This window comes from Pyrgilauda ruficollis, unplaced genomic scaffold (genome assembly GCF_017590135.1).
Source record: "Pyrgilauda ruficollis isolate IOZ18807 unplaced genomic scaffold, ASM1759013v1 scaffold22, whole genome shotgun sequence".
Lineage (NCBI taxonomy): Eukaryota > Metazoa > Chordata > Aves > Passeriformes > Passeridae > Pyrgilauda > Pyrgilauda ruficollis.
Genome location: NW_024521428.1, coordinates 6469794 through 6483078, shown reverse-complemented (window position 1 = coordinate 6483078; position 13285 = coordinate 6469794). Strand labels below are relative to the sequence as shown.

The window sequence follows — 13285 nt, the reverse complement described above, 5'->3', positions numbered from 1 at the left end:
AAGCTGATGTTTATATAGAGACATACAACATAAATAAAAATATGCATATTCTATTCTGATTGCGTCAAAAGATGATTTTTAAGTCCTTTTATGAGAATAAAATCCTTCAAGATCTTGGTAGCATTTTTTAAATTGAATTCCAACTAGCTTAATGCCGTGTGTTCACAATATCTGGTGTTGACTTGCATGGGTAGTTAGGGCAGGATCTGCATCGAAGGGAATGTTCTTCCTGGAAAATCTTCTGTTACAGCTGTGTGTGAAGTTGAAAGTTTAACAGTATGCTGTTTTCCATTAGACAGAATGAAACTTCAAAAACTGAAGGAAACACAACAGTCCCGTCTGTAAGAAAGGTGGCCAAGATTCCTGCTAAAATTAAATTTCAGGGTATTAGGAGAACAACCCACTTGCAGAAATGGAGGATGCTAAGTTAGCCAACCCTCGCTAATCTGCAGCTTCAGCAACCAGTTCCTAAATCCTCACATCACATCAGTCTGTACAGCTGTGTTCACTTTCATGGAAGTAAACATGACTATGGCAAAGCACCTGGTCCTATTTATACATGTCTTGAAGAATTTCTATGACGTTGGATCCCAAACTTAGATTTGCTTTGATCTTGTGTACAGCAAGGGGTTTTGAAAAAGAAAGATCCTTATTAATTAGTTGCAGAAGGCTTTTTTTTTTTTGTAGTTGAGTACTCAGAGACTTAAAACACCTATTATGAACAGAAAATTAAATTAATTTCTTTCAAGATGTTTTGCACATAAAATGGAAGATGGAGCAATAGAAGCTGTGCTTAAAATTCAAGGATCTGGACATGGCATTGGCTACTTTTACCCTTTTATGCTTGTGTAAATAGAAAAGTACAAAAGAGAAAGTATTTGTGGCTTTATAAATGATAAACGGAAGATGTCTGCTTGAAAAAAACGTGCTCATTAATTTTTCTTGCTGATAGATTTTTGTTGAAGTTCCTGCCTTAAGAGAAACTGCCAGAAGATAAACTGTGTCTTTAAAACTTTCAGAGACAGTGAGATACAAAGTTTTTATTTCAGTGTTAATGTGCTTTAAAATGATATTTAAATTACATTATTATTGAGATAAAGGCAGACAAAATTTTCATTAATCATATCTGTTTTCTTGTTTTAGGCATTGAATTTGGCATATTCCAGCATTTACAGCAACTACAGGAATTTTGTTGGTCCCCCCCACTTTAAAGTCATCTGTAGACTTCTTGGATATCAGGGCATTGCTGTGGTGATGGAAGAGTTGCTGAAAGTTGTCAAGAGCCTGGTATGCTAATTGTCTTTATTTTTCTGCTAGTCCAAATGGATTCTTAGATCAAATATCTCAGGAAAAACAAAGAAATTGAGATCCTGGATAAAAATGATTAAAATAACTTCCATTGAAATTTGATAAAAGCTGTGCTTGACAGTACTCAATGTCTTGTATGAGCAATAGAAAGAAGTGCCTTGGTGCTCTCAGCAGTGTTTTGAAAACTTTGGATTCTTCATTGGAGAGTCATGCAATTTGTGGTGACCTGAGCTGTTAGGGCCTAGGTAGGCTCTGGAAAAGTATATTAAATTAGTTTATTTCAACTTAAAGACAGTACAGTCACTTCCTTGATATTTTTGAGAACAGCTGTAGTGTGCTTTCTGCCTAATTTCAGGGCTCTCATTAATGGCATCACTGATAGATGGCTCCTTAACAGCAGGAGTTTAACCTCTGTGCTTGATTAGCAGTGCTGCTTAGGCCAGCTTTGAAGACATTATCCCCACAGCCTGGGTATCCTGTATTGGAAAGGGCCTTCTATGAAACTGGGAGGAGGTTGAGGTGCTGGCTGCTTGCTATACTATTAGAGTCTATATATACAGCCATAATGCATCACAGTTAATTTAAGCCAAAGAAATTATATTTTCCTCCCTGTTTCTTGTAGGAGCATGCTGCCAAAATAATCCAACTGTACCAGGGAAAGCTGTGGTATTCATAATTGTACTTCAGGCACTTGACACATTTGGCAGTTTGTTTACAGTAATTCCCACAATGTTCTAAGTACGTTTCTGATGTTCTAGAAAGTCTGAATCCTGCTTGAAAAGATGCTGTAATTTAATCTTCAGGGAGAGAAGAAAACGCTCATATTTTTCAGGGTTTGAGTGTCAAGTATTAGTTTGCTGTGTTTTATGGGAGGGGGTTTTTTATAACTTAGTGATAAATTGTCTCAATTCATTAAGGGTGGCATTGAACACCTTACAAAGAAACTTATAAAGAACACTTATAAAGAAATTTAAAAGGCCTGGGGAGGGTATCCTGCCAATGCCTGATGCAGATGCTCAGATGTAGGGGGACAGATAAGGGAGAGGTGTCTAGTCATAGGAAGACAGGCTGTCTGGAGGCTGGAACTATCTCAACTGGTATGTCCAGAAGAACCAGTTTGGGCTGTTGCAGCCATTCCTAATCATAACAGCTTTTTTCATGTTGCTTTTGAACACATTCAGATGCTTTTTGAATGGTTTTGAAAGCATTTGAATGCAACTTTTTAACCAGAGCTAAAAGTTAGTGAGACAGTAAAGAGTCTGTAAGAGAAAAACGTTTTCCTTTTTTACCTTCCTGGCCTTAGCTGTTGTGTCCCTCTTCTTGTAGCAAGGATGGTTAATGCCATGTGGACTCTTTAAATTTTAAAAAGTTGCCTTTCTAAATATGATGACAGGCAGAATTAAATGCAAGATTTTTACACCTGATTCAGTTCATGTATAGTTTGAATGCAGTTTGTTGTAAAGTTTTGTAGTTCAACAGCACTGACATGTTTACATACGTCTGTTTTCTCTTAGTTACAAGGGACCATTCTTCAGTATGTCAAGACCCTAATGGAAGTGATGCCTAAGATCTGTAGGTTACCAAGACATGAGTATGGTTCTCCAGGTTAGTTTGTGTTTGATGTTACCTTAGCAGCCTTAATAAGATTATACTAACCACTATCTTCTGAATCTTTCATATCTGTCTTTCCTTCCCTCCTTTTTCTCCTGATAATCAGATTCTTAGCAGCCTTAATAAGATTATACTAACCACTATCTTCTGAATCTTTCATATCTCCTTTTTCTCCTGATAATCAGATTTTAGCCTGGCTTTGTTTTTTTATTTTTTTTCCATCAAAAGAATCATTGCATGCTATGCTTTCTGAAAGTACTTAATGAAGTTTTAAGACTTCTGTATGTAGGGCAAAAGGATGACAATCTGTATAGAGACAGCCTTATGACATAATTGATCTTGAGCTGGGATGTCCACAATAGTTTCTGTTTCTTGTCTTTCTCATAAGTGTGTTGAGCTTTTGCCTCAGCAAGTTAGCCTCTCACATTTTTTCTGTTTAAACATCTAATTTAGATAACCCAGTTCTCTGAATAGCCTCTATTCCCTTTTCCTTTGCCCTCACCAAATGCAAGATAAAAGGAGGGGTACTGCTGGGAGGTAAACTGGTCCTGCCAGAATAGTTATGTCTGAGGCTTGTGTGGGGTGCATCTTAGCCTCTCAACAGGAGGTGTGACAGTTGCAGAAGAAGAAATGGCATTGAAAGCTGCTTGCCACTATGGAGAAATAATTGGCTAATTAGTATTTATCAAATTGTTCACTGAAATTCTGAATCTGCTTTCCCCTTCAAAATATTCCTCCTTCACAACTTCTAATTAACACAAATTAGTCCTTCCATGTGCCACCCACCTCCTGAGTTTATTTTTCCAGAGTCACTTCGTTTTATTAAATGCCACTCCAACTGGAATGAGGTTGGGTTTTTTCTGCTTCCCACAGCTTGCTTGACGTTCATTACCAATGTTAAATGAAATTGAGGTCTTACTAAGTGTTTCCTTCCTGTTTTTCTCCCTGGAGCATAGAAATGGATGAATCATGATAGTTAGGAGTATAAAAATAATCTCTCTCAGGCTTTTAGCCATTCATTAAGGTCTGACCGCAAAAGCAGTAGGTATTCTCAAATATAGATAATGCATTACCAGCATCTGTGATGCTACAGGTGACATTAGGAAGCTTGCCAGAAATCCTCACCTGTAAGGGCTAAATATTTGGCAGGAGATGCCCAGGGATTTTAGGAGAAACCTTTCTGTAAAGGTTGAAAGACAATCCATCCTATAGGAAAGGCAGAACTTTACTGGTGCAGTGGTAACAAACTACTTTGACCTCATATTTACTCTTCCAAAAGAAATGCCATTTGTTTAGATGCCTGCTGTACCAAGAGATCAAAGCAACTCTTGGTTTTACAATGGAATATCATACTTGTTGGGGATCTCAAAATCCCACCTGATTCTCTGCTCCTTTACTGCCCCTGCTCCTGTCAGGTTTTGTCTTAACACATGTGGTTTTCCTGTTCTGGACTATTTCTAGCAGAGGACACATAATAACCCCCTGGAGAGTCTCTTCCAAGAAATGCAGAGACAGCCTTTATAGCACTGTCTCGCCATCCTCTCCCTTTCCTTTCCAAGATCAGGATACCTCCATCGCTCTCTCACATCAGGGAAAAACTGCTCTGTGCTCTCTGACACCTCCCCATCACGGAGCTGTCTGCCCTTGGAACAGACTGGCTGAGAAAGGAAAATCTTCTCTGTGATGAGGATGAGGAAAATGTTCTCTGTGATGAGGATGTACTGCAGATTTTGCCGTTCATCAGGAGAGGAACTGCCAGGCAGTAGAAGGGCAGGCTCAGAGCATGCTTCCTTTGAGTCACTGTCCTCTCCTTTCTGTGCTAAATTCTCCGCTTCAGCAGTCTTTTCCATACCTTGTTTATATGTTTTGTCACAGAAGATGCAAGCCACACACCAACTGTTGTCTGTTCCCTCCTCTGCCTCCAAAATCTTCCTCAGAAGTTGTTAGTTGTAGTAGTAAGCCCGAGTGCTGTGGGATATGTCTGTGTGCTGCTTCTGTTCTTTCATAACAAATAATTTTATAACATTTTTATAACTGGCACAACCTACACATACAGACCAAAACTGTGATTCCAGTCTTTAGATGAAGTATGTAGATTCTCATCTATCTTGCTGTAACATGTGTTTATTAATTCAGAATTAATTTCCTGAGTCCATTCTCCACATGCAAAGTGATTTAAGCACACTCAGTAAGTAAGCCTTTAGCTCGTTCGTGCACTTCGGACTTTTCAATTGGAGGGTTTTGTTTGGGCTCTGCTGATTGCAATTCCTTGGCCCCTTCATAATCAGCCTTCTAGACTTGAGGATTTCTAAATGGTGATTTATTGTTGCTAAAAGGAGCAGGGTACAGACAGTGGCATCAGAGTTGCTCAGGACTCCTCTTTGCCAATGGGTTTGTTTCCATAGGAACAGTCTAAAGCAGTGGGGAACTTGTTCATCTTGTAGTCATAAAAATATTTGTCTAAAAATACATTAAGCTTAAGGATTTTTAAAGGGACCTTTTAAAGTTGCTAAAGCTCTTAAAGGAATATTTGCCTTGTAAGAGTTTAAGCTTGAAATTTCATCTTGGAGGTAGCATTTTATTCTGCTATTTTTTGAGTATTTGAACATGTCATTTCTGCTTTTAATGAATGGGTATCCTGCCACTCTGAAGTGTCATTGAATACCATGAAAAAAAGTAGTTTGTCAGCTCTGCTGTGGGATGAGGCTTTTGTCACTGGTATTGTCACCCCTCCAAAATAAACTTTTTAAAAGATCAATGACCTTAGCAAGATACAAACTTCATGAGAAAGGAGCCAAATTGTATATTTTTTCCCAAGTGTAACATTTCCATGTTTCTTCTTTAAAAATAAACATAACAAAATCAAACCAAAGAAACAGAACACACAAAGCTGGTGCAGGACAAAGCACCTGTTATCCCATCTGGTGCAGGACAAAGCACTTGTTATCCCAGGCCATGACCTCTTGAAATCCCCCAAGTTGGCATGGCAGTTTGGGGAGTTCCTCCAAAGCCCTGTGCCATGGGCTGCTGTGTTCCCATCTCTCCCTGGGCTGATTGTGCTGCTGGCAACACTTTAGGAGCTGTTTCTGCACAGCAGTCTGGCAAAAAAGAGTCTTCCACCCCTTCTTTTTCTGGAATATTTCAGGTCAGAGTCTAATAGGAACTGGAGCAAGCCTGGGCTGGGAAGCATGAGGAAGGGCAGCAGTGGCTGGAGGCTTCCAGGGGCATAGCAGAAGGGTTTGTAATTCTACATGTTATCCCAGGTTTTTGATCAAACTCAGATAAGGAGGAGAATAATTCAAGTGAGGGCACAATGGCTTAAGTCCGCATTGGATGAGGGAAATGTATTCATAGATCTTCCTGAAACCTGTCCAGTGGAGAAGGATTTGGGAAGGCATCACAGATTATTTGAAAGAATTTATGGGAAGCCCAGATTGCCTTGATGATTTTAAGAGGGCATTAAGAATTCATTAGATATACAGAAAAATGGAATATTTCTTTCTAGCAAAATAAACACAGTGCACAGGCTCCATGGTCATAATTCTGGATACATGTATATGCTTAAACCTGATGAATATTTCCATTGAAGGGAATGAATGGCAGCACTCTTGATATGCAGAGTTAACGATGTCTCTGGTAAGGCAAAGAAGTATTTGGATGCAGCATTTGAGGGTCTCTATGAAAGTGAACATAAACTAAAGGTCATTATAGCACCCAGTTTCTTGGGAGCAGCTTTGCTATTGCAGATTAGTAGATTTTATTTGATAATAATCAAGTCAGTTCTTTGCAGAAAATAACCCAAAACACAACCAGACTAAGAATTATAATCAAGATCCAGTTTGTTTGTAGTCAAAAATTCAGTTCTAGAATTAATAGCTCATTTTTGTCCTAATCTTGTAGGTACCAGAATTGTTGTGAGCTCTGGAACATGTTTGATTTCAGCCTGTAGGTGTGAATTGAGAAATGAAAGGTGACCACAGTAAAGGAATCCAACCAGCTTTGAGTTGCATGTTTTGATTTGGTCTGACTTCCTAAATTAATCAGTGTACAGACTGCACAGCTGAAACTTGGCATCTGCTGTTTGAGTGCTGTTGAGATAGGATTTTGGAAGCAGAGAGGGAGCCTAATCCTTTACTAATCTTCTGTACTTTACTGGGTCTATTCTGTATCAACAGTCTTTGCTTCTGTTGAGATCTGTGTAAATCAGAAACTGATATAATCAACTATTATGACACCTAATGTTGTCCCATCTGCAGGAATAGAGGGATTTAATTAAAACTGCTTTCTTGGAGAGGAAGAGCAAAAAACCTTGATTCATTTACCTTGCAAAGTTTTGTGTATATATAACTAATTCAGTAACTTATGAATTCCACCCACAAACAGAATTAGAGGAAGAAGGAAGGTTGCAGGCAATTAAGTGAAATTAATTTTCCTAAGACACTTGTTCTTTTTCCAGGGCCTTAGTAGGCATGCATAGTCTTTCATAAAAATACACTTCTGTATAATGTGCACAGAAGTGTAATTTGGAATGGCATTGCTCAGACATTAATGAAAACATGAGGATGTATTTCTGCCACAGGACTTTACTGGGGAGCAGATTGGTCTTTCATCAGAAATAGCCTGTGTAGCTCTGTAAACTTTCTTCTGTTTTGCTGGTAAATCAAGCTCTTGATCTAAAGGGAAGAAGTACACTAATGATGGCAGCATTTGGAACACCTGCATGCTAAGTACTGGCTGTCAGATTTTCAAAATAATATCACAATTTGTTCATGAATGCATGTGGGTGTGCATATTTATATATCTGTATATGGAGATTGGGGCTTTGAGTAAAGAAATAAGGAACTTTGTTAAGGTCTTTGAGAGGAGCTCTGTCACCTGGGGTGACTGTAAAAGACAGCAATTTTTATGGTATGAACCTCAAGCCTCTTTGACTTTTACTGTCCTGCTGCTTTTGGGTGCACTTAAATGTCTCATTTTGGTTTCAGTCACACTTTCAGGATGAGTCTTTTGTTTCTGGTCACAGTTCTCTGTGCTGCTCGTGGTTTCTCTCTGTGCCATTCTGCCCCTTTATATTTGCTTCAGGGGACATGAGTTATCCTCAGAATTTCACTGCCTGTGAAAAAATATTTCTCATCTTTCCAGATGTCAGCCTTTTTTCCTGAAACTCCCCACAAAATCCACAGGTTGGGTAGGGGATTGAATGGAGTCTGAAAATCCTATTCTTTTTGATCCCTCTCATGAGCAGTGGTTGTTTCCATGTTGCAGCAGCAGAATCTTCCTTGCTGTTCTGCTCAGCTTCTGTATCTCACCAAGCTGCTCCCCACTCACCACACAAGCTAAAGGGAAGAGCGTGTCCATGGCCACGCATGTCACCAATATCCTGTTTGCTTGGATAGTGCTTTCTCTCCACGGTGACCCTTTGGAGAAGTCCATAGTTCCTCATGGTGTTTCAGGGAGGCTTCCAGGCCTTCTGTTGGTTCACCATCAATCTCTGTGTATGTGGCACAGATCGTAAGACCAGAAACATTGGTAGATGTTTTAGTTTGATTTCCTCTATGGCATAGACTTAAGTCAAGGATAACACATCAGACTTTTGTTTGCAGAAAGTCTTGGAATGAGGAGAGTATTTGGCTTCTTGCAGTTCATCCTTTCTTTCTAGATGTGGAAATCCTTTCATCAACAAACACAAAAGAAAGACTAGGGTGTGTAACTAAAACACACTGGAGGTTTGTGATAAAGCTGATTTCAGTTCCCTAACTTTGCATTTTCTTCCTTGCATCAAAAGTTTTTGGGGAAAAAGTTTTTAACCTTTTCAGTCTGATCTTTAAAATGGGAGTCCCAGTATTCAGCACTGCAGAATCCCATTGCCATGGCGGGCAGGTGTGTTTAAATGACAAACACAAGTATTCAGTGCTCCTCACACACCTGCGGATTGTGACTGGCTGGTATCCTGCCGTGTTCAGTGAGCACTGACAGTTTTTCCATTCCACAGTCCCTGCATTGTGGGGAGGTGGGAATTGGTGATGTGCTGGCATTGTTTGCTTTTTAGCTAGTTGTAAATGTGTTACCTTGGAATAAATTAAGCTCAGCAAGCACTCGCTAGATCTGACCTTTCTCCATCAGTGTTTCAGTTCTGTTTTTCTCTGAAGTCACCAAAGTACTAAAGTTAGGTCTGAAATTCACCTGCAGTGAATTTCATGTGGGAACACTCATTTGCTGTTAATTTTCTATTGACAAACAGTTCTTTGAGATGTAACAGAGCCAGCCTGCATCCCCTCATCATGCACTTTACAGATGTTTTTTGTTACTAATTTTAATTATATGAGGCTTTCTGTAGAAGTGTGTGGGTTACCTACATAATTCTTTCCTTCACTGTATGTTTTCAAGTTCCTCTGTGTCAAGTTTTGAGAGGGTCTTGGGCCTTCAAAGAGACAAGAGCAGTTGTTGGTTGCTGTAAAGTTTTTTTATTGCATGAATACATGAGTCTCGAAGGCAAAGAGTTGACAGTATTAAAGTCTGTGCTAAAAGCTTTCAGGAATAGTCCCAATGTCCCAAGCAGCAGCAGCTCCCACACCTTTTTTTTTCTTCCTTTTATTCCACCCCAGTACAGGGGGATTTTATTCATAAGTCATCCAATCAGGTAAAAACATGATTCTAAAACATTAGTCCTGCACCTGAGCTTGATTCTAAAGTAGTGTCAGTTCTTACACAAAATCTATACATATAATTCTGTCTGTTCTATCTAGAAATGCAAGCAGTGTTCTGCTGTGTTTTCATTATGTCTAGAGCCAAGTTAATTTTGTGAAAGGTAACACTACTGAACTTTAAACTAGGATTTAGGGCTTTTTACTAGCTAATACGGTTTTTTGAGGCACTTAAGATATATTTCTACTTACTTAAAACTTAAACTTACGCTCTTACTTCTAGTCTGTATGGCTTAATATATTTCAGTTTCTCTAAAGGTTCCAATTCAATCCCTGAATTCCTTTCTCTCTCTGAGGGACTCAGAGAAGCTTCTATTTCATGCATTCCAGCACCTCTGAATTTGAGGAATTTCCTTGGAAGAGATACGCTGCAGGCTGGATTTCATGTTTCATGTTTGTGTGCTCTCTTCAGCCATTGCCTCACTGGGTAGATAGCCAAGTGTGATCTCCTGCATGAGAAGTGTTCATCAGTTGTGTCAGTGGAACTCAGGGGAAGGTGCTGAAGGGCATCTGTGTTTTCTTTCCTTGTCTTCTCTCAATTGCTTCAGATGTAGTTGGGTGGGGATTTATCTGGCTTGATTCAGTGTAATGGAAATTAATTGCTGTGTGCAGCATGCAATTTGAAAGCTTCTTATGATGCATTTTCTTCTCAGTCAAGTGTTTTGGTGGCTTTTTAGAAGGGACAGGCTTGTGCAGAAAGATTGAGAAATGCTGCTAAGAATTAACTTGCAAAAAGCTGAAGAGCTGTCTGACCTACTGTAGTTTCTACTGCTCTTCCTCTCCCATCCTGCACATGGCCTGAACCTCTGACAGATAACCAGACTGGGTCTCTGCAGAGGCTGCTGAGCCTGTGGTTTCCTGGGCTTCTCTCTAACCAAGGGACTGTGCAGCCTTTCTGGGGCTGGACGGCAAGGACTGGAAGTCCACCAGGATGTTACACATCACTGTTGCTCAGGAGAAGTTTGATGGAAAAGACACATGTTTATGTAAACTATGTGGGTTTGAAAAATCATAATTTTATCTGTTTTTTAACGGCTTTTGCAAAACTGACAGAAACTGTGTTCTGGTTGTACCTGTCAGCAGGATCTAGTCTATCCTTGCCTGCAGAGTTTGACTTGTGATCTCTGTATTTGCTTTGGGAGGTCACAGATCACCTCTGGCCCCATGGCACTATCAGTTATAGCCTGACACTACCCTCCTTCCCTGTGTCTGAGCTCTCTGCTCCTTGCTGGCTCTGTCATCCATGAAAATAGCAGCTGTGAATTGAGTGTGTCAGTGGCGCAGCAGCATGGGGAACGGTGGCTGGAACAGGGCTTAAAGCAGATGAGAGCTCTAGTCTCTCTTCCTGCTCCTGGGTATTTTATATTTTTTTCTTACCTCATACTGGCTCCCTTTTCTAGGAGTAAAAAGTTAGGCACTCCACTTTGCATGATTTATCCAGTTAAAAAGGTCAGTGCACTAGCTTAACACTTCATAATCTCTGAGTTTTATTGCATTTAAATGCTGCTCCTTTCAGTTTCCTCTAGGCTGCATGTCTGGAGATAAAATCTCATGTGCAGATACATGGAGAGGGAAGTCTAAACCTGCACCCTTGGTTATTTTCATCAAACAGTGTGAAGAGGCACATTTCTGCAACCTTTGAATAGACAAATGGGTTAGAAAAGGGCTTTTGAAGCAGAAATTGAAATTAATCCTGATCTCTATGACTGTTATTCACATGGCCAGTATCTTTTGTCTGCTTCCCTGAGGTAACAGTGTGCCTGTATTGTCATCACTGGATTCGTTCTGGCTTCTGAGACTTTTTTTTTCGTTTCTCTTCTGATTTCAGGTATCTTGGAGTTTTTTCACCATCAGTTGAAGGACATTGTTGAATATGCAGAACTGAAGACTGTCTGCTTCCAGAATTTACGGGAAGTGGGAAATGCTGTCCTGTTTTGCCTCCTCATTGAACAGAGTCTGGTAGGTGCCTGCTGTGCTGGTTTAAAATCCATCTGTCTCTCAAAATGTACTCTCATATTTTTGTTACTAACGTCATCAATAACAAGGTTGAAATCTGTGAGTTTGCTGTTACTGATGGGCAGATGGGTAGGAACAGTTTCCTGCACTCCTCTCTCACAGTCTTGCAGGGGCTTTCATGTCTGTTAGATACAGTGGTGCCTGACTTTGCTGGGTGAGAGACGTTGCCTCTTGCGTGGTACCTGAGGATCTGACATTGCAATCTTCACCGTAAATTATAATCACATATGGCACTCCTGCAGACAGTCACAGTGTGGCCACTCTTTATGTCAGCAAGCTGTGCATCTGGTACTGCTGTATTCCTTTCCTGCATGTCATTCCTGTTGAGGTCTGAAACATCACAAAGTTAACGTGGACATCCTTGGATGTCCTCCTTGCTGCTTGGATGGCTGACTGGTGCAGAAATTCACTCATCTGTCCTAGCTTGAACAAAACTGTGAAAAGTTTCAGTCTTTCAGCTGCTTCTGATATATATAGAATTTACCTTACACTGTGTAAACCTGCCCACAGCTGATGGCACAGTGCTACAACTGATCTTTATCCCTACCTCCAGTTTTCTTTTCCCACCCTTCTCCCATGTTATTAGTATTTGCTGTTCAAACAAGATGCCCAGACCTGTAATTTCTTTGTTTTCAATGCTTTTGGGTGCTTACAGAGGAAAGGTGGGCATTGATAATGGATCAGAACAGCAACAGGTGTGCTGGCTTCCCTTTCTTTACCTGCATGGTGTTGTTGAATGTTGGGTGGGGGGGTCTCTTCCTGGTGTGCATTACAGGCACCCTGCTCAGGCTGTGTAACCTCACAGTGCTGCTGAGATTGGGCAGCATGCAGAGATCTTTGCTGACTGCAAACCAGCCACGTCATTTCCTCAGCAAGCTGGCTGGGGGCCTGCTGTTGGACAAAAATAAACCCTCACAGAAGGCTTCTCTAGGGTGTATTAAAGCTGTCAGTGTTAGATAAGGTAACGAAGACATGCTGTTCCTCAGGGTTCCTGCTGATGGTGTTAGAGGATCCCTCCCTCATGGTGGAGAGGAATTGTAGGGCGGGGGGACACACAGCAAACCTGTAGTCAGTAATGGCACAGCTGAAACAGAATGAGAAGCTGGATTGCTTTGGACTCAGGCTGAGTGACTGTGTGGTGAAAAGCCAGGCAGGGCCATCACTCCCTCCTGGGAGGATTGAGGCAGTACCAGAGTGATACCAGCATGGAGGTGCCTTCTTTGGGGCACCACTGAGGTTACCCTTCCCAGTCACACACTCATGCTCGCTGCCTCTGCTCTTGTTTTTGTCCTCAGTCAGGTCCCCATGTCTTGTCATGTATTTCAATATTTTTCCATTGTGGTCATCCCTCATAACTAATCTAGATTTTAGCACAGTGCAATGTGTAATTCTGAGTATATCCTTGGTAGTGGGTCTCTTGCATTTCCCTGGTTGACATCAAGAAATTAGAAAAGGAATTGGAAAAGGCACATGAGCCCCCCAGCACCCTAGCTTTGCTAAGAATATGGATGATGACCAACTTTTCTAATGTTAATGTTGCGGGATTACAAATTAGTAGGGTCTCTGCTTCAGAACTGAGGAGAGGTCGTAGCAAAGTCATGCATCTGCTTCTGCTCATCTGCATTTTCCCTGTGTGTACAAAGGAG

At 40.6% G+C, this 13285-nt stretch overlaps 1 protein-coding gene across 5 annotated transcripts in view; it reads left to right on the top strand.

Moving 5' to 3' along the window:
- CYFIP1 (cytoplasmic FMR1 interacting protein 1) overlaps positions 1-13285 on the top strand; it is an 83161-nt gene that overhangs the window by 64620 nt on the left and 5256 nt on the right. For all 5 annotated transcript variants that reach the window (XM_041468576.1, XM_041468573.1, XM_041468574.1 and 2 more), the window contains 3 exons: positions 1144-1287; positions 2823-2913; positions 11452-11582. In XM_041468576.1, coding sequence (XP_041324510.1) covers positions 1144-1287; positions 2823-2913; positions 11452-11582 — 366 coding nt within the window. The remainder of the gene's footprint in view (positions 1-1143; positions 1288-2822; positions 2914-11451; positions 11583-13285) is intronic.